Source organism: Perca fluviatilis, chromosome 13 (assembly GCF_010015445.1).
Source record: "Perca fluviatilis chromosome 13, GENO_Pfluv_1.0, whole genome shotgun sequence".
Lineage (NCBI taxonomy): Eukaryota > Metazoa > Chordata > Actinopteri > Perciformes > Percidae > Perca > Perca fluviatilis.
This window is the reverse complement of record NC_053124.1, coordinates 26,387,275-26,412,844: the sequence shown is the minus strand read 5'-3', so window position 1 is coordinate 26,412,844 and position 25,570 is coordinate 26,387,275. Positions and strand designations below refer to the sequence as shown.

Here is a 25,570-nt window from a genome sequence, read left to right as displayed (position 1 = left end):
GGAACCTTTGACCTCCTGCTAGTGGATGTTATAAGGCAGGGCTTTGGACTGGAGTCACACATTTGATGAACTCGGACTTAAAAATAAAAAATGACTTTTGACCACTTGGACTTTATGAGCCCTTTGACTTTGATATATCTGATGCCTTCCATCAGGCAAGGAATAACTTTGATTATAACTTAATTAACACAAATGTGTATTTCCCTGGTTTGCAATATTGTTTCACTATTAGTCTTTTGGTGTTAACGTGTTGAAGTGGCACTAAAGAACAGATGACTTGTTTTGGATGCATAAGTTAAATATTAGGACTTGATGCCAGGATGTAAGATTTATAAAACAATGACTTGTTCCAAACTCTGTCGCATGGCTTGAATTTATGTTGTCAACTTGACAACATAAAGCATTGGTTACACATTTTTTTCTATTAGAGGACACTTGTGGTGTTTGCTTAATTATAGATTTTGTTAAAAAAAAGTTTTATATTCCTCACACCTACCTTTTAAGAAGTTAATCCCTCTTTTGCTAAATATCCAGCTATGGAAAATGAATGAAGCTTAACTCAAAAGAGACCTTTTTTTTGTCATTTATTCCGCATACAGGTGTTTGGAAACAAAAAAAGCAGAGACTATCAAGTCTCGCCTAGACATGTTTTCTTAATGCTCATCATTATAAACAGACACAAAAAGATGAGATGACAACTGTGACAAAACCCAACGAAACATAAGTCCAATAAACAAAGAACATTTAAAAAGCTTAACCAATGACAAGATACAACCTAGGAGAAAACACACAGGACGATGCAATGTCGTCACACGGGGGGAAAATGTTGGAATAATAAAAAATGGTGAAGGTGTAAAAGAGGAGAAAAATAAACTAAATAAAGAGAAGCAACCACGCAGGGCTGCATCAGAGATTCAGAGTGACGGGAAAACAAAAGGACTCAAGGAGGTAAGAGAGACATTCGTTGATTTGGTAACAACAATCAAAACATGTCTTGCCTCTTAGTTTAAAAAAATCAGGATTGAGAACAGCAATACAGAACAAGTAATCATGAGAGCTAAATTAACATTCACAAAGGGAAATGCAGAACACCTGATATATATATTTTTAAGCACACACGACTCCTCAGAGTTACACTCCTATGTTCAAGGATCACACGTTCAAGATTTCTTTTTTTTTTTTACTTGTAAAATCACCCTTCAGTTAGGTTGGAACAGCTTCTTGCCAAAGCCCTCCCAGTGTATAGCCATTTTATTTTGAAGAAGTGAACCTTTTATGTTCCATTAGTGGGTTACAGTAAGTGGAGCGAGGAAGGGAATGTTTTCTTACATTTTCTTGGGAATATATGGTCATCGGAGAAAATATGGAGGAAGGTTTTCCCAGTTTAAAACAAACAAAACCACAAAATCAACTTGGAATAATGGCAAGAAGAGTGTTGATGGTGAGACAGGAACACTTGAAAGGGGATAATGTTTAAAGAGGAAAAGTCGGTGGGAGGAACAGTGAAGCGACTCATGGTGGGCAGTCTGTGCAGGCCTGCAACCTGAATCTAAAGTGATGCTGTATTTCATGCAACTCATTCCTGTCATTCATTCACCTTTAAGCCTACAATCTTAATTATTTTTAGATGGAAATCAACTGAGGTAATTTTTTACATTAAGAAATCACATAAAGAGGTTACGAACATGCAGGTGTGGAAGTTTTGAAATAAACAGCACATGGTGGCAAAAGCATCGATTGATTAGTTTTCTTTTATTTCAATTGGATTTTCTTCATGTAGTTCAAGATATTTTATCACACTCATTCAAAAAAGAAAAAAATGTGAGGCCCTCATGAATGTTGGTATTTTAATAAAAAAAGGGCCGTCTGTAGGTAGATTACTGACGCAAGACCGGGACTGGCTGCAGTGTATAAGTAATGTGGGGGGGTGGAATGGATGGGTTGGTAGGAAACCAGCTGTTCTAGCTCTAAAACCAGCACTCAGTCAGTCAGTCGCTGTGGGATGCCAACGCTGGAGTGAAGCTGCAGTCAGACTGAATTTCACCTCGTGAAATTTACTTGTGTGGCAAAAAAATCAGGAGAAAACAGGAAATAGAGTGGGCAGGGTTTAATCAAACATTTTACTGTCTTTCAGCTTTGTCGCTGTCCTTACACCTCACCGCAGCATCCCTTGTTATCGGCTGCTTGTATTATTATACCCTGCAATTATAAAGCAAGACTATAAACAACCAATATTTCCTGAATGAGAATCCCACCTTTTCTATCAAACATGTCAAAGTTCAATCAGATTGAACCAAAGAATGACGATCAATGTTTCATGTCTCTTTCTACATAAAAATGATTGAGAAGTGGAATCCAGTCTGACTGCGCTTTAGTATGGTCGCTGACAGTATCAGGTAGGTGTTAACCTGCTTATCCGACTCAAACTTATTGTTGATTTACCACTAAATGTCTGACAAACTGACACTGCAATAAAAAGAGGGAAAGGCGTGTCAGTGGAAGCAATAGAGGACATGACAGCTGGGAGGTTAAGATGAAGCAATATGAGGAAAAAGTGAATAAAAACTGAGGTCGGGTAGAGGCGACAGACTTTAATAAAACAAAAAGGAATGCAATGTGTTAATCAGTGTTTCTCCCTCCGAAAGGCTAAGACTTGTAAGTGTGAGCACGTAATCATGTTAGAATCAAATCAGTGTGTTTTCAGTATGAGTGCTATCGTATGTTTTATGTTATCATACGTTTAGTTTAGCAGTGTGGATCAAATCATTATCATTATTAAATATGTATGCGTGTTTTCAATCGTGTGTTTGTTATCTTGCTGATGTGTGTGGAAGAGGGGGTGCTCATGGCTGTTTCCTGTGGGAGAATGGCAGATCAGGGGTGAGAGGTCAGTGTCTCGGCAGGTCACAGTAGGGATGAGGTGAGGTCAAATTTGGGGCAAATACTTCTCGATAAATTCCTTTACAGCCGCCATCTCCTGCAAGAGAGCAAAGTAGATGTTGGTGCTGTGGACAAACAAATGATACAATACTGACTGTCTACAAAATTACGAGAACTATTTGTTTGATAGACAGACTTCGGTGAGATAAGCCTAGAAAGTTTGAGTCGCGGGAGAGTATACATCGGCAGGCCAGGTATTTTCTGTATAGACAATGTTAGGTGACCAGCAGGTGGAGCACTGTCAAGGCTTGTAAGGGAATGTCACTCCACTGGTTGAATAATCAGAAAGTATGTCAGAAAATATCTGGTTCAAATCTGCTCTGGTTCAAGCAGAAGCATTGTGCAGAGTTTGAAATTCTATAGTTAAATATACCAACACCACCGAAACATGTAAACCTGAATGAAGTAATAGTTCTGAGCTGGTTGCAATGAGAATTAACATTTAATTACATATTCTACATAGTCTCCTTACTGTGAAAGCATCTGATAAAACTTCATTCAGCTTTAATTTCAAAGAGAATATTATCTGCTTCTACTGATCAACAGAGAGAAAGAGTCTATAAATGTAAAAATGAAAACACACACACACACACACACACACACACAGTACCTGAGGACAGGAGCTGTGAGGGAGCCCTTGGTAGGTTTTGAAGGTGATCATCTGAGGGTTGACTATGGATTTGAGTTTCTCTGCCGTCATGGCACCAAACTGCACTGGGATCATGACGTCCATCTCCCCGTGGCACTGCAGGATCGGGATGTTCTTGTTGCCACTTGACGCCTGCAAGACAGACACAACACAGACTTAAACCAGTGGTTCCCAACCTTTTTTCCTTGGCGCCCCCCCTACTTATGTCTAAGAAAAGCTGAGCCCCACCCCGAAACCAAAGTTGAGGTAACGAGATAGAGCCTTACTTTCTTTTTTGATACAGAGGAGTTATAAGGACTTTTACGTTTCTCCGCCATGTTTCATTCATAAAATACTGATGCTGTGGCGGCAGGAAAAACGAGGATGCTAGCAGCTAGCAGCTGACCTGATGACAGCAAGGGCCACTGGTTAAGAGGTCCCAGAGGTTTGGCCTACTAAGTAGCCTGCCTACAATTTTAAGCGAGAACAAAAATATATAGTTTTTATACCGACTTTTGTATACATTATATATTCTAGTGTATTATCATAATTTGTTTAACATGTGCAAATATTATTTTTTTACCTCAACCTCAAACCAGATAAAGACTTGCGCACCCCCTGTGATCTTTGCCGCCCCTCTAAGGGGTGCCCGGACCCCAGGTTGGGAACCACTGACTTAAACAATGTCTACAGTAAGCCGGCTAAATCCTATTGGTTAGGGGAAAGTTCAGTGGATCTATTTTATAACAAAAGTAAAGCATTTAAAATTTGAATAAGTTTGAATTGATGAGGCAAAAGAACCATATAAATGATTGTACCGATGGGAAACTCCTGTGAAGCGGTAGCCAGCAACTGAGGGCCACGATGCCAGCCAACTGATGCTGGCAGGTCAAGGCAGTATACAAGGACAGGGCCCCACCCTGAGGAGGAACGCAGGAAGCACAGAGAGAGAGAGAGAGAGAGAGAGAGAGAGAGAGAGAGAGAGAGAGATGTTAATTACATGCATTCATTTACATTTTTTTCTCATTTAAATTTAAAGTTATTGAATTCTTAATAGCAGAGTATATGAGTACAGGGTTGGCCATACATTTCGGAACCTTGGCATAAACATACGACATGTTACAGAGGAAAAATAAAACTTGAAAAATAAAGTAAGAAATATATAGGGGAAATCCAGTCTACAGAAGGATGAAGACCCTATGCTGTATTTAGTCTCTGCTTTCTTAGGTTGAGTTGTCATTAGCCCTTGTATAGGTCCAAAAAAGATCCCAAGGGGTCATCCCATCCTCCATGTTAGCCGACAGTTTGTGAAGCATAGACTCATAAGATGCTGTCTCCACCATTGCATTAGTCCAATCTTTCAGATTAGGAGGTACAGTAGTTTTCCACTGTCTTAAAATAACTCTAGAAGCTGTGACCAAGCCCACCATAATGACAGAAAAAGTTATTTTTGACATATTCGGTATTTGTGATCTGTCCCCTAGTAAACATACGGCAGGAGTCAGGGGAATCACTAAACCTGACCAGTTACTCAGGAAGTCTACAACCTTGACTCAAAATTGACTCACTAATGCACATTCCCATACACAGTGAAGAAAAGTTCCTACCTCTGTTTTACACTTCCAACACATATTATCATTCATCAATTTCATGATAATATCTATGCATGATCTTATACTGTGTGAACTTCCCTCTTGCTTCCCTTACATACTTTCCAGTCTGCTACAACCCCCAACCATTTCTCCTGTGTAAAGACTATTCTCAGGTCTCTCTGCCATAACAATTTCACATTAGAGGACTCGCCACTAACTGAATAGTTTGTTAATCTGTAAAATTGCAAGGCCGTGCAGCGTTCCTGTGGCACATTCAGATATTCCAAAATAACATTTTCTGAACAATTACCAATTTGGGATTGGACACAGTCCCTAATTTGCAAGTATTTACAAAAATGTTGTTTGCCGTCGAGTTTAAATTGACGCGATAATTCTTCATAAGACATCATTTACATTTCTTAAAAGGAGCTGTTCTCAAAATACTGAAAACTAAGTGATTTGGGATTGCCTCCACATAGTTCTCACAGACTGTACCCTAACTCGTCAAAAAATATACTGACGCTTTGTCACGGCTGATGCCATCTGATAGATAGATAGATAGATAGATATATATAGTTACAGATATTACTTTTGTGAAATATAACACAATACAAAGATATGAATTCCAACCTGAGAGAAGCCACCGAGCATTATACGGTGCGGGGGGATCCCATTTTTGACCTCATGTTCGATTATGGCCTTGACTGGAGGAAAGCAAGAACAAATGTGTGTTATTGAACATATCAGGGAGACAACATATAGGGCAGATTGTCATACAAACACTTTCCTGTCACTTTTAGGATTGGTTTCATTTTCTTTTCTTTTTTGTTGTTGTGGTCTCTGACCACCAGGAGGAGCCTCAGATCTTAAACACATTTCTGGCTGTTAGGAGGTGAAGGATGAAAACTAGAGGCCTGGGTATGCCTGAAATAATTAGTTTGTCCACATGTCTAAAGGCGAACGTGTTTATAAATGTTCTGAAAGGCAATACTTATAGATTGGGTGAAAAGCCGATCATCATAGAGAGGGGCGAGAAGCACTAATCATGGAAATATGGATCTAACGGGTGCACACTTTCAGATAAACTCACTGCTGTCTGCTGCCTTCTTGATTCCAGATTCGTCCTCCTGGGAGTCGGGGCTGAGACCCATGAGGTCAAACCTGCACACACGAAGAGGCGAGCGTTTAAGGAAATCAATCGATACAATCGCAGTATTGTCAATGCCAGTATGGGAGCCTGGTGTGGTTTCCGGGGAAACAATAGCATCCAGTGTTGAGCTAAAAGGCTGTCTGTTTCATCACGCCAACTCACCACGCGGGCATCATGGCCTTCATGTTGAGAGTGACGGGAATCGGGGGCCTGCAGGGGGACAAAGGGAGGGAGAGAAATGAAAACATGACAGTCAGCGTAGGAGATCAGCAGCAGCTAAATGTTGGTGTATTGATTTATTCACTCAACAAGACAAGATCACAGATAAACTGCTTGGTTTGATTATGCATTCTGAAGTGCAAATTGGCTTAAAAAGAAAGAAAGATCTAGAAAGTGTATATTTGTTCACAGGTTACTTCTCTCCACACAACCACACCAAGAAAAAGATGTTAGTTTTCCTCCCTGCTGACTAGCGACCGCCTTGGAGGAATAAAATATGACAGAAGACAAAACTTACGCATGGGGGCAGATGAACTTGACGTGAGACAGCTGGATCCCCTTCAAAGTGTCTGCCCACCCATGCCTGACAGAAAACAGAGAGAAAGAAACTATTAGTTTCTCATCCAGCTTCAGCAAAATGACTAATATGTAGTGCATCCAAACCCAAATATATTACAACTAAGTACAATGTACAATACAGTGCGAGTGTAGCACCACATGTGGCTTATAAATAAAAAACACGTATGCACTTCATTGTACTTGTAGTACAATCAGGCACTTAAGAGAAAATCACCCACCAGAGGGGATATTTTTGATCTCCACTGACACAATTTCACATCTGATTAAGTGAATCAGCCGGCATCAAGTGCTGGTTTAAGAGCTTTTCAGATCAGCCATTCATGCTGTTGTTAGTGGTGTATTATGAAATTAAGCTACATGAATCAGGGCATTATTTAAGTACATTTACATTAACTTCATAATCGGGAAGGTAATATAGCTACCTAATATTAAAAAAAGAAATAAAGCCAAATGTAAATTTCGGGATTTCAGAATAACTGAGGTCAGAAGTGCCAATACACAAACTCACACATCTAAGAACATTTGGCTAGATATAAAAAGGAAACTGTAAACTGCATTAAAAGAGTATTTAAAAATAATTTTAAAAGCTTTATTTGTTAATTTTTTCATTTAACGTCCTCCTCCAATTAAGAACGTGGCTGTTTCGCCTGCTGACGGAGGAAAGTTTTCCTGAGCTCAAGTACCAAAATGTCTTTTTTTCTGATATTGGCTATTTAAAAAAAATGATAACCAAATTCAGAAACCCATTACGGCCTGTGGCATTAAAGTATTCAGCTTTGACGCCCAGCTGACGTTATGAAAAGTATTTCTTGTAATATCTGAAACAGGAAATTAATTTACAATTACTCACCCTGAGTCTCCTAACCCATGAAGAAATATCACCTGCAGCACATATAAAGAAAAAAATGGTTAGAACTTTCTCTTTGAAATGTATAACTCTTAAATATGAAACTATACTTAAAGAAACTGGGAACATTTCTTGTCATCGTTTCCCCCCCAGACATTTAGAAGTTTATTTTCATTTAGATAGCGATATATTACTCTGGACACATTAATTGCTGAAACAAAGAACCCACAATGATAATAACAATAAACTTTCATACGTAGCACTTTTCTTAACAAGGTTACAAAGTGCTTTTTTTTTTTTAGAAAAAGAAACATATATACCATATATAAAATGACCAAGGATGGATGATAAAACCCAGCAACATATCCAATATTGTAAAAGAAAGTTTTAAGGCCGGATTGAAAACATGCTTATGATGTAGCGTGTCTGATCTCAACAGGCGGAGCGTTCCACAGTGCGGGGGCTCTGACAGCAAAGGCCCGGTCACCTTTGGTCACAAGCCGAGATCGAGGAGCAACCAGCAGAGCTGCATCCACTGATCTAAGGAACACAGGGAGTCAATAAATCCTTCATTTAATTTGGAGCTAGGCCACATAATACTGTAAAAGTTATTAGTACAAAACAGGTAGCCAGCGGTAAGTGGACTAGTAGTGGAATAATGTGCGTTACTTGGCGCCTGTTAAAATTCGTGCGGCAGCGTTCTGCATCGGTTGGCGAGTCGGAGAAGGGAGCTCTGCCTAAGACCGACATGAAGTGCACTTCAGTAGCCCAGGCAAGAAAAAAAATAAAAGCACGTATAACCTGTTACGTCATTTGGAAGGAGACGACAAAAAAAGAAGCTAAAACGAGCTCTTTAGCTGAAAGCAGCACTACTAAACAACATTCTTTACTTGATCACCAAAACATGAGATCTGAATCCAGCTTCAATAAACCTGCTTTGAACTTGAGACAATTTATCACATTACATCTATCTTGTAGTACACGGTGTACTGCTAAGCGTGCATACTTGTTCCAAAACAGGGAAGAACAGGTGCCAGTAAACACTTCTTGCCAAGATAAGCGCTCACTGCCAGTTTCCACACAAGCGACTCCCCGCAGAGAAACCATGAAAGGGAATAACAATTTAGAAAGCTGGAAATTCACTGCTTGTTGGATGGAAATCAGAGACTTTGCTGTATTTGCAGAGATCAAAACGCTTTTCTTCCATATAGGGTTTGCTGGGATCACTGACGGTCAGCTTTGATCCTGGTGTTTAACAAATCCCTGCACTGTACCTTGCAACAGTTTGTTTAATTTTGACACTCTGATCCAGCTGAGCAGCTACGTACACAATGTGTCCACTTACTGTACTGTCCTTGTTACTGCTAAAGATACAGATACAGGTGTGGCTTCTCATCACAAAGGAGTAGTGTTTATTAGGACTCTTTATTAGGATTTTTAATGTGTACTGAACAAAATGGAATATTTCTACAAATTTTGGAAAAGGAACTTGCCCGCTGGGAAATGGTGCATCTTATCTTAACTGGGTGTTCATTGCTTTTATAAAGGTCCAATCTGTATTTTTTTACAAACTCTGGTCCGCTTGAAAACGTGGTTCTCGGTTTGCTTCCAAGTGAACTACAGTTCGGTTAACTTCAGGTGAGAGCGCGATCCGAACCAAATACAGGAGTTGACCCAAAAACGGAGCATTTACCGGCCTGCAATTTCAACCTCGCACACAATTCACGGACTATTAAGGGATGATAACTTTCAGATCCATAATCTGTTCTGAGCGCACATCGCTGGCCGTCTGTGTGACATCATCATCTCTATCTATCTCGCCTTCCGTCAGCTGCTCACATTGTTCGCCTTCTTCTAAAATATTAGAAACATTAGAGCAGAACTAGAAAACCTAAGACGTTATAAATTGCTCCGTTATTTCTCAGACCAGAAGTGTCGGTGAGTTTCGGATATTCTGTCCAATAAACAAGCGACCGTCTCAAACGTGTGACGCGTGTTTACAGTGTCTGGGGCGTTTGACAACGTGCGGTGTGAAAGCAAACCAAACCAAATGAAAAATGTTGCAACTTCACCCCCGAATCGCACCGAGTCTACCTAACTATAGGTGTTAAAGTGCCCTAAGTAACTTACAGGTATATCTAAAAAAAAAATATGACTTGGTTCAAAGTTTGACTTTGTGATTAAATTAAAGCATTTTGTCTGTTAACTGATCATAATCAAAATAAATGCTGCTTTACAGTGCAGCTGTGGCTCAATGGTAGAGCGGTTGTCTGTCAATCAGAAGGTTGGTGGTTCGATCCCTGGCCCTGCAGTCCCATGTCGAAGTGTCCTTGGGCAAGACACTGAACCCCGACTTGCCCCCGATGATGTGCATCAGAGTGTAAATGCGTGCGAGTGATTATCTGATGAGCAGGTGGCACCTTGTACGGCAGCCTTGGCCACAGTGTGTGAAAGGTGAATGGTTCCTGTACTGCGCTCTGAGTAGTCGTTAAGACTAGAAAAGCGCTATATAAAAACAGTCCATTTACAGCAGTCTTTACAAACAATGCTCGTGTAAACCTTCATTACACACAGTAATAACTTTAAAATGTAGCTGTATTTTAGCCAGCAACTATGCTTTTTACATTTTACAACTTTGGAAAGCTATCACAGTGTTAAATATTCATCTTTTGTCGCAACAATCACCAGTTAAACAGCGCTGTTGTTATTTTGAACATAGATTTAGTATGTGCATTAAAACCCTTGTAAATCAATGTGGGTCATACTTAAGCAGGTTTCAATTTCATGTTTTAGATTTTTGTGGAGGGGCGACACTTTAAATCATGGATGGTGTCTTTACGTGCATGGTGATGGATAGGGCTTTAACAGGTTTTTTCTGATCTAGTTTTAATGGAGCAAGACTGGTAGGCCTACTGGAAGGTCTGGAGAGGAAGTCAAACTTCCCGTTTCTACACAAAACATCAGCAGCTTCGAGGCCTCAGAAAACACTCCATCATGAAAGTGTCCTTGACCTTAGACGTCGACTTCCATTCCCCACCCATCCCCAATGGCTTATTGACTGTAAGATGCTCTGAATACAAATACATTTGTGGCGTTTTGTGGTTTCCACTCACCGCTGCAGTCTCCTTTTCCATCCCGGACACTGTCACAGCCTCGGCGAGCAGCGGCACAGACATGTTGTTGCCACACATACACTGTAAGGAGGTGCTGGAGTCAGAAGAGAGGACAGAGAGCGGCGGTCAGCTGGGTGGGGAAGTACATCAAAATGTTGTCATGTGCATTGGGACCAAACAAAGAGCTTTATTTAACTCAACATTTCAGGCATTTTTGAGCAATTTGCAACACTGCACTACAGAGAACACACGTTCAAAAATCAGTTCAAACTTTACATATTCTATTTCTAAAGAGATTAGTCAAGACCCTAATCTTCTGGAACATTTTCGGGATTTCTTTTTTTTAATATAATACAAATAAGACATCAGATTACACAAATAATCTACCAGTCAACTTTGCTTCTAATGAATCAGCCCTGGGCTCTGGAGTCATTTGATTACATCATATTAACTTGTTTTCTCTGGTTTCTAGATTTGCAGAACAAGTGAAGTGATAAGGACATCATTTCCACTTTTTAAAATCATATTTTTACTTTTACAATTTCGGTTTGATTCACTCTAGAGTTCATTTGATTTCAAGTTTTGCTGATCTGGTCCAGTGTATGGTTTGATTATTTAATGCAAACCGGCTAAACCGGCATTTGTCATTATAACACGTTTGGGCAAATTAAAAAGTAGACTGCATCAGCAACCTGTGCCGACTGCGTCTCGGCTCTAAATCCAACTTGTATTGTAAGCAGTGTTGGGCGGTAGGGACTGTACGGCGACAATGGTTTTCTGAATCAAATGATCAAGTAGTGCGTCCAGAGAAGCTACTTTTTTTTTTTAAACTTCCAAATAGCTATATCAGCAGTGTTGGCTTCAAAAATCCAGTATTGGTCAGGCTGTGTGGGTGTGTGTGTGGGAGTTTCAGCAAGTGACGGGACTCATTAACTAAATGAAACACACACCCTCCCCTCTACTGTACTCTGTAAATCGGCTGCAGACGTCCGTCCCTCTGCACAGTGAGTCAGCCATCGATAACAAGCATGAGATCAGGTGATGGCTGTACAGTAACGTCGAGCAGTAAAAGCCTTAATGCCCCTTAAGTTTCTGTTGATGTGGGAAAGTATGAGGCAAGATGGGATGGGCAAGACAGACGGCGTGCTGCCTGATTGGTAAATAGGCGATGAGGAGACGGGGAAATGTCTGAAACACAAAGGTTAATGTGTAACCCTTGAGCGGGATTGGACTCTACGGGTGTTCATATTTCTCCCCCGGCGTGGCCGAGCAGCTAAATGTCCCGTGCAGTGGGTTTGCTCTGTGGCAGGTGATACATTATCATCTGATGGTCATTTTCACGGCTTAAATACATGGTTGTGAACGGTAACTGTGTTATTTAAGCGTCCAAAGTGTGGACAAAAGAAGGTTGTTTTCGCCCTGCATCCTGACCCTTGATAAATGAGTAATAGCTGAATAATAACCGGGCAGGGTTAAGCACCAGGAAATTGTCTCTTTCAGTGCGGTACATAGTCTGCTAAGAATCTCTATGAAGAAGGAAAATGTCCACGGTTATAATGTTACATTTACTCCAGTAAGTTTAATTACAATTCGGTTCTTGTATTTTACTTGAGTATTTCCATTTTATGCTACTTTATGCTTCTACGTCACCACATTTCAGAAAGAAATGTTGTACTTTTTACTGCATTTATCTAACAGCTACAGTTATTATCTACTTTACAGATTCAGATTTCACATTTAAAAAACATAAGAAGCTTGTAAAATACAACTATTGTTAAAGATAAAAAACAATTGTTCCCAACCTTTTTGACTTGTGTCTAGTTGGGAGCCCTTGTCACATTTCAGATGTCTATGATTTGTCAGACTGATTTCCCCTCTAAACTCCTCAGATGGTTTCATTTAAATAACTGTTTGAGGACAAAAAAATAAAGTCAAATTATCCAATATTTCACAAAAGAAACTATGTATTAGAACTTTGTTCTTCTATCCTGCCGTTATGATGTTTTATGATGCTCAATGCTCATGTTATATTATGTGCTGTCATGTGTGGTTGTTCTTTTATGCTCTTGTGCAAAGCAAATTCCCCTAGGCTAGGGGCAATAAAGGTTTCATTCATTCATTCAATCGTCTTGTGACCCCTTCAGATTTATCTTGTGACCCTTTGGAGGGGCCTGCTTCTAGGCTGGAAACTACCAGACTTAACTACTTACAGAAACTGTATATAAAGTAGTTTAAATAGCCCCACCTTGAGCAGCTGCAACACTAAAATACTGCTTAAACATTGATGCGTCAGTATCAATGATCTAATAATGCACATAATATATAAGTAACAAGGGCCATGTTTCTGCAGAACCAATATTTTTTACTTTGGATGATTATAGTCCTGTACTTTTACTTAAGTAGGATTTTAAATGCAGGACTTTTACTTGTAATGGAGTATTTGGAAACGGTGGTGTTGGTACTTTAACTTAAGTTAAAGATATGAGTATGTCTTCCAGCATAGAAGGCTTTGGTACGAACATAATTTGATGTGATTAAAATGTGCATCACAAGATGAATATGTAAATTCATTGTCACCTAATTCTAATTCAGTGTTAAATCCCTTTTTTTAACTAATGAAATTTAGATGCACTGCAGCCCTGAGTGGGAACAGACAGAGCCACATAGATAATATGACTGAAAGCAGACCACACAAAAAGAGGAGTGAAAGAAATAAAGAGATAAGAAAAGATGGTGGATGACTGAGAGATGGAGGAGTGCAGGAACATCAGACAATCTGCTCAAACAAGCTCTCTAAACATGCTGGCATATGCAAAGAGGCGATTAATTACTGTCATACCCCTTTTTTTCCCGCCACCTGTTATTGTTTAGCAGATATACAATGACCCGTAACCCGGTACCAGCATAAAACAACTGTGTGGGTTTTCAAAGCCCGCTCTAAGAAACAATGGCTCACTCTTTATGCTTCTGGTGGAGGCCGGTGGTTAAAAATAGTATCATGTGTGTACAAGCATCTCGTCCAGATCAGGTCTAAAAAAAAAAAACTGAAAACAGGACATGTTCCACAAATTCAATTGAATCTATGACTTGGAGTTTCTAACTAGCCGTGCACTCCTTAAACAACTGAATGGATGATTATTAATGATTCTGGATTTTTTTCACACAGCCCTTTGCCATTAATGATGAATATTTAAGCCATGTATGGAAATGCACCAACTATATGTTCATCACCAGGGAAGCCTTAAAAACATATGAGATATCTTAAGTCTTTTCCTGATGTCAACGGCTGTGATTAGAGCTGTGACTGTGACGATTATTTTCATTACCTATGAATTATGTTTGCGGTTAATTGATTGGTCTATAAAATGTCAGAAAAAATGCATGTGAAAAAGGCAAGTTCTCGGAGCCCATGGTAAGGTCTGATAATCAGCCTAAAATTCACAAATACTGAATATAAAATGAATATATAAAGAGAGAAAAGCTGAAAATCCTCACATAAGCTAAACTAGAAGCAGAGAATGTTGCATTTTGTTGTCAGAAATAAATTAAGCAGGTTGATTTAGGAGATATAGCTGATTGATATAAATATGGATACTGTCAAATGATAGTGGATATCATCTTGGTCATCATGATATCTTGATTTAGAGTATATCAAAAGGCTGTGTTGTAGTTAAGGGATCCTTATTTAATTGTGACAGAGCACCAACTACTGTCAGATGATTGAGTAAAAATGTAGGCTAAGTCAATAGTAAATGCTTAGTGTTACTTTTAGGTGACAAAAAAAACACGAAAAGAAAAAAAAGACGCTGCCTGTGTTGCAGCAAACTTAGAGCACGAGTCTTCATTCTGCATGACTCCAATTACATTTAAATCAAACACACAAAAAACAGAGTCGTGCTGCAGTCTGTGTGTGTGTGTGTGTAGCTATACAGTCAACGGCGTGGACGTTAAACGGCTGAACAAACTCACTAAAACCAGGCTGCTGCATTCAGACAGCTCTTTGCTCAATGGCTACAGATTGCTGGCAAACAACAGGATAATATGCGGCACTGAGTGACAGGCATCCACCTTCCTCCTCTCTCACACACACACACACACACACACACACACACACACACACACACACACACACCATCTACCAGCAGCAGAAAATCCTGCTCTCCGCCTGCTGCTGATGGAGGTAAATAACTCGGCTACTACTTAGCTGATGTAGAAACCCTCCGCTATCAAGAAAACAAAGTGGAAACCGTGAGGTTAAAAGGGTTATATAAACAGAATGAGTATCGGTAGTTGAAGCAGAGGAAGCGGGTGGTGGGGGAGGAAGGAGACAATAAATGGTTGAAGCTTAGCTATGTTATTCGACCCATCAACCTCAGTAGTGAAGGCATTCAGCAGTGCAAAGCCTCTGCTGCCCCAAAAAAGACTCCCAGCCCTCGCCCTCGGCTTTAATCTTGGTTTAGCTGGCCACACACACACACACACAGAGACAAACACACAGCTACACAATAACCGGGGCAAGTGGTAGTAGAGCTGCTAGCTGACGTCGTGCACACATACACACACATTAATTGTTTTGTCTTCTGCCGGTGCCTCTCTTCGTCTACCTCAGGATAACGTTACGATTAAAATTTGGACCTCTAACAAGAACCATTTTTTAGAAGACACTTTAAGCAACAAAATACTTCAATAAGAATCAGTTTGGACCAGGATAAAGTGGCTAAATATTATATCTACCACCCGCTAGCTAATACATATGCATACACTTACCGCTTGCTGTCCCAGTTCGCGACGGAACGGAACTTCCGGTACTGGCCGCACACAAGCAGGGGGCGGGGACAGAGCGTAAGGACGTCATCACATATAGCAACCTGATAGCAACCGGAGATACCATTTTCTTCCCTCATAAAATACAAATATAATCAATTTATCTTGATAGATAAGCCTATATACAGTTGATCAAATAAAGTAAACTAAATTTAGTACTTTACTTGATACTACATGTTACCTTATACTTCAACTCCACAACATTTCAGAGGCAACAATTGTAAACAGTGACAGTGATATTACAGGTTGCTTTTCAAATTCGGATTTTACATTCAAAACATATGATCTATATATAAAACATGATATACTGTTTTTTGTATAACAGTACAATGTTTTGAAGATAATCAATTGCACACTATTTAATATTTGCACATATTATTTTACTAGAGGAGGCAACAAAGTATAATACTGCACATTAAAGTATGTGACAAATAACTTGAAACTTGAAACAATATTAGTGGTCTAATATGATAAGACAACACTGACAGGTACTATTCTCCATAATGATAGGTTTTTCTTTTAATCCTTCAAGAACATGTTATTGATAATACTTATGTACATTTTCTTAAATATAACTGAATGCAGTATTTTTACAGTTTGGTATTGCTTTTCATTTGGTTAATGACCTGAAAATGGTTTCCGCCAGAGTCAACATATATGTAAAAATAATAACATACATGATCAATACATAGCTTTAACAGTATAATTGCCACCTTTTCTGGCATTGATAACAGCTGTATATTCTATATGAAAGATGAGATTAATACACTTTAGTTTGTTTGAAAAGAGTGTTTGCGTACTTTGATTGTTCTTGTCTTGTTTGAACTAAACTGACTCCTTGAAATACTAAAAAAGGCCAAGAATGTATAAAACACGTGAATATCCTAATGCCAAACTGTAGTTTCAGTACAACTTTATTTCTATTTAGTCTGATGTGCTGACAGCATTGAACAATGGTATTAATGACTTCTGTAGATTATAAAAAAATAATCAGAAAACATACCATGTGAGCTAATGAAATTAACACATACATCAACCATAAAATCATGGAGCATACATTATATTGTATATGAAACATTTCAGAGCATGGTTAAGCATCAAACTATTTTTTCATTTTGCTTTATTTTATAATTATAGCAACACAGGTTTTCTAACCGATTGTCCTCCACACTGAGCTTACACATTCCCATAAATGCACTCGCAGGCTGCCGCTGACTGCATGACGCACTGCATTACTAACAATGAAATCAAGGATGACATAACGGCCTATGTGGAACACAGATTGTTTTTAGGGAGTTCATAGCAGTAAGCTTTTGTCAAATGGCAAAATGAATGTGAAATGTTGGTATGTTTGTATTAAAGCATTATTGTAGAAGAATCACAGCTCAGCCTATTAAGAGTGGACCTCTACTGCAGTAAGCCTTGGATTTGTTCCAAGACTGAGTCTCAATACTTCACACGGGCTTCCTCGACTCCACTCACCTCGCTCTCCCTCAGATGACAGCCAATGTACTTAATTAAGTTTGTCAACACATCATGCAGCTGTCGGGAATTCATCTCATCACAGAGATAAACTGAGGAAAGAGAAATAGAGCATTTTGGACTATAGAAAGACACCCATCTAAGATTTAATAATCACATAATAAACCACTAGATGGCAGAAAATACAGTATGTAGCACAGTTAGTGAACAATGGGTTGGCTTTGAAAAAGGCAAATAATGTAGTTTTATAAGCATGATATGAATTTCTAGGCATTAACATTTTTTATTTTCTGACTGTTTCAGCAGAGTATCTTTGTTTGAGAGCAAATTAATTTCCTTCACATCTTATATCTAAAAGCATTGTGTGAATTATGAATCCAGGATGTTAACATGGCAACCAAAGTCCTACACGAATCAAAACGTACCATCACTTGGTTTATGCCCAGCCTTTGTTTTTTATTTAAGAGTAGCTGTCACTTTATTGAAGTGGTGGAACAGATAACAACAGACTTTATCTGAGTGTCAAATGTTTCATGCATTTATTATTAAGCTTTTTGCCCACATTAAGCCTTCACTCTTTATTGCCATAGAAAGCAGAGCAACAACTTGGCACTCTGAGACACACCTGAAGCTCTCTGGTCTTCAGATTTCAGTGCCCAGTTCTGGTCGAGCTCAACCAACCTGCCGCTACATAGCGTTGAACTCATCTTTGACTTTTTGTCAAAGACAGTCAGCAGACGCCACTGAAACCTCTCCTCCTTCTCCTCTTCCTCACAACTCTCTAAAGCTTCTTCAAGAAATGAAGTTGGTTTGTGGGATGATGCTCTCCACTTTGTGATCTGCAGGGTTTGCTGATGCCTCGTAGTTACAGATGGTCACTTCATGTCTGTGAGCCTAAAAAGGCAAACCGAGAGAAAGACAGATTGGCTTACAGCACAAACAAACTGTCTTAGAGAGTGAGTGAGTGAGTGAGTGAGTGTATGTATGTATAAATAAAAGTGCTCCAGGTTAAATCCATTTAATTAAAAGAAAGTCAAGGCTAAGAAGGGGAAAAACAGTTATACTCCATGATCTTTTGTTTTTTGGTTATCATGTCAACTTAATTTAAGCAAAATGGGAGAATTCTAAAAAGTTGACCGTATCAGGGATGCAACTAATTAGATTATACTAAAGATTGCATCCCACATTATTTTGTTTGGTCTATAAAATGTCAGAAAACAGTGAAGAATAGTAACAAACTGAATAATACAAGTGACTCACAAAATTGTCATTTCTCTGAGAAGCCCAGACATGAAGCTTCAAGAGAGTGACAAAGACAGACCTAAAATGTATCAGAAAATATGGTACACACAGGACCTTAATCCAGCTAAGCCTACTGTATGGCTGCATGCTTGCAACATGCATGCTCGTTGCTATTCTGAGCTGTGGGGCAAAGTGGTGACCCATTATTTAATTAGCAAGAAGACAGAATTAACATTCAAAATAATGGGGGAAAATGTCATGTTTTGATGAAGCTACAGTCAACGTAAAACAGCTTGATGTTAATTTCAAAAGAAAAACTTTGTGAACGGCTAAAACAGCTGTCACCACAACAGCATTGTTTCAACTGACAGACATGCAAGGGCAATTTATAGGATGGAAAGGAAACTGGAGGAACACCAGAGCGATACTAAAATATTTTGGGACAAAATCTGCTGTCCTTGGGATTAAAGAGGAGTCAAAATAAAAACGAATTTCAAAAGTAGTTATGATCCGACGCACACAAGGCAAACCAACCACGGAACAGCTGGGGGGGAAAACAATGTCTATCAGTTCATCTGTCCTGGAAACACTGGACTCTGACTGAACTCCTACATGTAGGAACACATAGAAGATTAATGACATCTGACTGGAAAGAAATACAACCTGTGCTAGTTTATTAGGTCCACCTAGCCTAAACATATGCAGTCTAATACAGCAGACCTGCAATCATAAATGTTAGGTTTATCCAAGAATGGTGAAACCACCTTTAGACATTATGTTGCCCACTGCTGGAATCCGCTTCCGCTGGATTTAAGGCAAGCACCAACTCTAATCTAAGTTAAAGACGGTTCTCTTCTCCAGAGCTTTTAATTAGTCTCATTTGACGGTACTTTTAATTACTTGATTATTTTTGTTTTAAACTTTGTTGTACCTTTATAAAATGTGTCTCTTTTCATGTATCTCATTGTATATATTTTTTGCCTGTAAAGCACTGAATGACCTCTGTGTATGAGAAGGTGCTCTATAAATAAAATGTGCCTTCCCTTGCGAGGTGCAATACAACTTTATGGCGATTCTTGAGGATGCTGTTAAACTGTATTGTTCTACTGAGAGGTGTTTCTAATATTTAGTCTACCCTTATGATATCTACAACAATATTAAAAGGTATGTTAGATGATAACTCAAAAAACAAACTAAGACAGGATTCAGCATTTCTTTTCAAAGACTGACCTCCGAGTATTCTCCCCTCAGACCGATGTAGTAGACTCTGGTGCTCTCTGCTCCAAAGTTCTTTGAGATGTGGATGGAGAGGTGCTGAACATTGGAAAAACGAGCGATCCTGGAAATCGTGACACAACGAGAGAGACAACAGCTTGGGAAATGCATTCACACTCAAAAGAAGCAATGCTGAACTGTAGGGACACTTTAGCAAGAAGGAATTAAACATGTTCATCCTGAGCCATGGCATGTTGTGTGTGTAAATGTAATAGAAAACACAGAGGCACGCATACAAGTAGAGACAAGCATGACATACTGAGACAAAAAGAAAGAAAAACAGAGAGCTGGTTCCACTTGTGTTTTGAACGCTTCTTTGACCGGATCACAAAGACTGGATTTCACTGGCATCATGTCATCAAGTATCTTACATACAAGCTACGTTACTTTATCACTTCTATATCTCAGTGTCTTGTCTTCTCAATCATGAGCCTTCCAAATTGGCTTTGGAGCATTTCACAGTAAAGTGACAGGCAGACTTGTCCAAGTCAGGTGAGGGGACCCTAGGTCATGTTTTCTGGTCTTGACCCAAGCTCAACAGTTTCTGGGATGACATTTTTAATTTTTACAGCGACATGTACAGCAGAACGCTAATCCCTGACGGTCTCAGTGCGATATTGGGTTCCAACTACTCTTTGACTTTTCCCCCCAGCATCAAAACCAGCCCTCATGTTTGGTACGGACACAGCAAAATGGGTTTTCCTGGGAGAGTGGAAATTAGTTTCCCCTTCTTGCTTTAAAAAAAAAATAAAAATAAAAAAGCTAAATGAGCTGGTTTCTTGTCTACACCTTGAAGAAATTCACTTTACTCTGTCCATTGCCCATTGCAAGTTTCTTTAGATCTGGGGACCCTTTATTGAACATATTAGGAGGGAGAGGTGTCAACCTGGGAACTAACTGTGTCGGACAGTACCGGTTCCATGGACTATTTCTGACCTTAAATCCATTCAGTTTTCTCAATTTCAGTCTCTTCTCATACTAATTAACATGCAAATGTTCACTTTGTCTGTGAGCTGACAGTTTATTTTTTGTTCTACGCCTTTATATCCATTTGTTCACTCGAGTCAATAAAAAGGTACAATCAACAGTGTATTTTAGAGTGTATCTTATTGCATTGTTAACAGTCTCCGTCAGTGACCTTGTGCGTTGCCTTTTTTGCATGCTGTAGGCTTTTCAACAACCGTCTTCCTGTTAGCTTTGTCAGCAGTGAGCTGGTCGTGGCTCAGCAGTGTCCAGCTAGCAGCCATAACTTGGGACAGACGTACCAACAATCACGACAACTAACGGCAGCAAGAAACTAAATAACAAGCATGCAAAACAAGACCGACGACAAATGTGACTTTTTAAACTGCAGACTGCAACTTGAATGCACCGCCCGCTTGATCAGCAGCACCCAAAGCAGCTGGAAAGTGTTGATTTGGGAACCTGATGGGAGTAACAGTTCCTGCTCTTAGGCAGAAAGTTGCTGAGGAGATATATAAAAAACAAAAAAACAACAACAACAACAACACCTGGTCATTCTCTCACTTTGTTGGGTACTCCAGCTCAGCGACAGGGTCTCTGTTGAGTCTAAAGGCTTGTTCAGGTTCTCTGCCGGTGTCGTCGAAGGACATCTGAGGGATGTTCTTGTACCTACAATGTAAAATAAGTTCATTTAATGCCATTTAGTGAGTGAAGGGATAGAAGCACTTTGACTGCAAATAAGTTTATTTTCTTAAAAAGGTTTTTATTTCTTCTTTTAATGAGACTTAAAAATCAGTCCAACACTCCTTTTTGTAGGATGTAGACAATGAATTTATAAAAGGTTTAAGGGTGTTTAAGACACAAATCATGCAAAGGCCCCATTCAGAATCTGGCTCAGTTTTTTGAGTTACCTCCTTGCCACCTTATCAAAAGCCCTTTTCCACACAGTCTGTTCAAGGCAAGTAATTCCACCTCGCTGTTCTGAATAAAAAAAAATAAAAAAAAAGAAGGTACAAACATGGAATGGGGGTGGGGGTGTTGGGGACGACAGAGCTGTTCTGCCGTTAAGCCAGCAGAGGAGGTAGTAACAGAGCCCAATGGACGTCTGTGTAAAAAGGGACAGTCGGCTTGGCGGGACTACACGCAAACACGCACTAGATGCTGTTGTGTTACACGCCTCCTTTGATTTCAGAAAGCTGGAATGCCATCTAAAATTCACACACTAGGGCGGCATTATGCCAGCGTTGTTTGGTTCAGTCTATTAAAAGAGAAAAGCCAGCATAATGGCAGATCTTTACGGCAGTATTGCAGAATCACTGTGTAAACGGTGCTAAAGAACCAGTGAAAAGACACTCACAGTCGAACCTCAGCTGGATGCGAGTCGTCATTTTCTCCAGAGATGATGATGCCTTTCAGCTTAACGCTGCCTGTAAAACTGAAAGAGATGATACATAAATCCTTTGCTGCTATCTTTGACATGCCAGGGCAAAAATCACAAAGAGACGCTATCAGGACATTAAAAAAACAGGGACGCAGTGAACGAAAATAAGCTATCACAAAAAGATGAATGGTGAATTATGAAAAACCAAAACTGAAAATAGAACCAGAAATGTTTTGGGTCTGAAACTACAGAAAGAAAAAAAAAAAGAACATCAAGAGTTCATCTTATTATTATTTATATGATTGCTGAAGAAAACCCTTGTTACCAACTGTACATACCAACACATTTCATAATCTTAATTTGTGTGTTGCCATCTACACATATGCTTTTTTAATAAATGCGTTTACAGGCAGCATACAATTTGTTCGTTAAGGAGAAAAGGTTGAAGTTCAGGCTAATTATGATGATGACTTGAGGACTTACGGGATGTTGAACAGCAGCTCTTCATCTGCGTCACTCTCGACATACTAAAAGAAAAACAAGTGTGAATCCTTTGTGATCAGAGTAGCAGCAGCAATAAAACACACGGCCCTTCTGAGTTATACGAAGGGTTCATTTCCAAAATCAGATAGATCTTCGTTTTATTCATCTTCCTAAATCATGTTTTTTGTGCAAGGCAGGGAATATCAGTCAAACTGGTGTTGGGTTGTTTTGATAAGATATCCCTCTTTTTTCCATGAATCATGCTGTTTATATATATATATATATATATATATATATATATATATATATATATATATATATATATATATATATATATATATTGTGCACTTAAAGTGATATCCATCACACTGATGGTTTATTTATTTAAATAATGGCTGGTTGTGGCATTTGTTTATTATTATTCATATATTAAATTATAGGATTATAAACATTGATGCACCATTGGATAAATAGCTTTTACTGTCGCAGGTGGTCATGGTTGAGCTAGTTTAACTACTTTACCTCTTTAACAATTCATTGCATTTATAAATTCATGTTTTTTTGATAAAGGTTATGTGGGAATTAGGTGATTAGTAACTCAAATAAATGGAGTGAAGCAGAAAGTACAATATTTGCCTCTGAACTGTAGTGGAGCATAAAATAAATATACCTCAAACATAAAAGTAGTTGAATAAATGTACTTTCACCACTGGATTTCAACCGTATTGCTAAGCACTAATAAGTTTAGTAAATAACATGACTGCAACCTCGTGTGATTTGGCAGCCTCTGTGAAATCAATAAAGTTTTGTTTGATTTAGTAACTGCGCAGTCCCACAGCGAGGCTCCGCAAAAGCCCCAAAAATCTGCACTCTCATCCGGCACAGATGCGGGGAAACCCCGTGTAACTTCTATGTGTCTTTGGGACACAGACAGAATAACTGACCGGGGTAGAAGCTCTGTACGGCCGCTACCTTATCGCGCTCGTTCCGCTGATCCCACGGTTTGAACACCAGCTTCCCATCCCCGTCTCTGCTCTCGTTCAGGCACTGCAGCTTCTCCAGGTCGATCCGCCGGTACAGTCCGTACTCCAGGCCCCTCTCCGCGGGCTCGTGTTCTGCCTCGCACCCGCAGCCGTGCCCGTGTCCATGGCCGTGACCGTGTCCGGACATCGTGGAGTTTAAAAACGCTGCTTTAGCTCTGAGAAACCTGCGTGAACAGCAAAACACCAAACACAAGTCATGTGCTTTCTGATTGGCTCGCAGTTCTTACCACCAACGTCAGTACTGTCGCAAACCGTTTACAAGTGTCGTAAATAAAAGCCACAAAAACAAAATATAAATGTCCTACATATGGTCATACACTGTTTTATACAGTCTATGTTGCTACACAGATAAAGTTATGCGCTAATTCAAATTAATGCATCCTATTTAATGAGCTATTATGTATTTTACCTGTAAATCTAGTTGGCTAAATAGGGTAAAATATTATTTGACCTGCAACTGTCTGGTATTAACCCATGAAAAAAGTAAGCAGTTCCTGTGGGTGAATAAGTATCTAGATCTTTCACAAAAAGTATACACTCACCTAAAGGATTATTAGGAACACCTGTTAAATTTCACATTAATGCAATTATCTAATCAACCAGTCACATGGCAGCTGCTTCAATGCATTTAGGGTTGTGGTCCAGGTCTAGACAATCTCCTGAGCTCCAAACTGAATGTCAGAATGGGAAAGAAAGGTGATCTAAGCTACTTTGAGCGTGGCATGGTTGTTGGTGCCAGACGGGCTGGTTTGAGTATTTCACAATCTGCTCAGTTACTGGGATTTTCACCCACAACCATTTCTAGGGTTTGCAAAGAATGGTCTGAAAAAGTATCCAGTATGCTGCAGTCCTGGGGGGTGAAAATGCCTTGTTGATGCTAGAGATCAGAGGAGAATGGGCCGACTGATTCCAGCTGATAGAAAATCAACTTTGACTCAAATAACCACTCGTTACAACCGAGGTATGCAGCAAAGCATTTGTGAAGCCACAACACGCACAACCTTGAGGTGGATGGGCTACACCAGCAGAAGACCCCACCGGGTACCACTCATCTCCACTAAAAATAGGAACATGACAATTTGGGCGACAATTTGCACGAGCTCACCAAAATTGGACAGTTGAAGACTGTAAAAATGTTGGCTGGGCTGATGAGTCTCGATTTCTGTTGAGACATTCAGATGGTAGAGTCAGAATTTGGCGTAAACAGAATGAGAACATGGATCCGTCATGCCTTGTTACCTCTGGGCAGGCTGGTGGTGGTGGAGGTGTAATGATGTGGGGGGGGGGATCCCTTTCGCCTTCAGAACTGCCTTCATTCTTTGTGTCATTGATTTAACAAGGTGCTGGAAGCATTCTTTAGAAATGTTGGCCCATAATGATAGGATAGGGTCAAACACGGTATTAGTATGGTGTTCCTAATAAGCCTTTAGGTGAGTGTATAAGTGAAAGTAGCAATATTACAGTGCAAGTAAAAGCCATGCATTCAAACTCTTAAGTAATTAAGTATTAATCCCACAATGGGGAGATTCACACATTTTTTCTTAAAAAGCATTAGATTAAAAAATATACTTGGAGTACCTAAAGTTAAATGAGTCCTTATGCTGAATGGCCCATTTCAGATTCACTATACTCCTGGATATTATATAAGTATTAATGTGTACATCACTTTTGCAGCTAGTAAAGTTTGAGCTAAATTTAATTACTTTATATACTGCTGTGAGTTTAATTTGTAATAATACATCACAATTAATTAACTCATTTCTATTTTGTATTAATAATCTCAATCTGCAATGTAACAAATAACTAAAACTGTCAAATATAATAAAACGGTGGAGTAGAAAGTAGCATAAATGGAAATACTTAAGTAAAAGTATTTCAAAATTGTACTGTAGTACAGTAGAGTAAATGTACTCCGTTATCTTTTATTCTTCTCAGATGGTTTCATTTGTAGTATCTATCACGTAAGCCCTCTCTGGCCCCCAGCTTGAGAATCCCTTCCCTAAAATATAAAGCTGCACAACCAATTTT

General features: G+C 39.3%; 2 protein-coding genes across 4 annotated transcripts; both read right to left on the bottom strand.

The window, feature by feature from the left end:
• Positions 1-567: 567 nt before the first annotated feature.
• lypla2 (lysophospholipase 2) lies at positions 568-15,696 on the bottom strand. Of its 3 annotated transcripts, none has more exons than XM_039819598.1 (10): positions 15,617-15,696; positions 10,850-10,943; positions 7,740-7,771; positions 6,828-6,893; positions 6,473-6,520; positions 6,251-6,321; positions 5,791-5,864; positions 4,387-4,488; positions 3,551-3,721; positions 568-2,977 (listed from the first exon to the last, which is right to left on the bottom strand). In XM_039819598.1, exons 2-10 carry the CDS (start codon positions 10,925-10,927, stop codon positions 2,927-2,929), a joined length of 693 nt encoding a protein of 230 aa, XP_039675532.1. In that variant the 5' UTR covers positions 10,928-10,943; positions 15,617-15,696; the 3' UTR covers positions 568-2,926. The 3 variants fall into 3 exon arrangements, with proteins under 3 accessions (XP_039675532.1, XP_039675531.1, XP_039675533.1); XM_039819597.1 differs by having other exon boundaries at positions 10,850-10,979; positions 15,617-15,673; XM_039819599.1 differs by lacking the exon at positions 15,617-15,696 and adding an exon at positions 12,652-12,752.
• A 476-nt stretch (positions 15,697-16,172) lies between these two features.
• On the bottom strand, positions 16,173-24,077 carry pithd1 (PITH (C-terminal proteasome-interacting domain of thioredoxin-like) domain containing 1). Its single transcript, XM_039819292.1, has 7 exons — positions 23,952-24,077; positions 23,472-23,706; positions 22,500-22,543; positions 21,993-22,070; positions 21,200-21,304; positions 19,628-19,736; positions 16,173-18,049 (listed from the first exon to the last, which is right to left on the bottom strand). Exons 2-7 carry the CDS (start codon positions 23,667-23,669, stop codon positions 17,948-17,950), a joined length of 636 nt encoding a protein of 211 aa, XP_039675226.1. The 5' UTR covers positions 23,670-23,706; positions 23,952-24,077; the 3' UTR covers positions 16,173-17,947.
• Positions 24,078-25,570: the final 1,493 nt, after the last annotated feature.

Coding starts and splice junctions, on each gene's coding strand:
- pithd1 (XM_039819292.1), bottom strand. CDS start 23,669: ATGTCCGGACACGGTCACGGCCATGGACACGGGCACGGCTGCGGGTGC. Junction 22,544..23,471: donor AGCGGAACGAGCGCGATAAG/GTAGCGGCCGTA, acceptor TTTTTCTTTTAG/TATGTCGAGAGTGACGCAGA. Junction 19,737..21,199: donor GAGCTGGAGTACCCAACAAA/GTGAGAGAATGA, acceptor CACGATTTCCAG/GATCGCTCGTTTTTCCAATG.
- lypla2 (XM_039819598.1), bottom strand. CDS start 10,927: ATGTGTGGCAACAACATGTCTGTGCCGCTGCTCGCCGAGGCTGTGACA. Junction 6,894..7,739: donor CATGGGTTAGGAGACTCAGG/GTGAGTAATTGT, acceptor GTTTTCTGTCAG/GCATGGGTGGGCAGACACTT. Junction 6,521..6,827: donor AAGTTCATCTGCCCCCATGC/GTAAGTTTTGTC, acceptor GTCCCCCTGCAG/GCCCCCGATTCCCGTCACTC.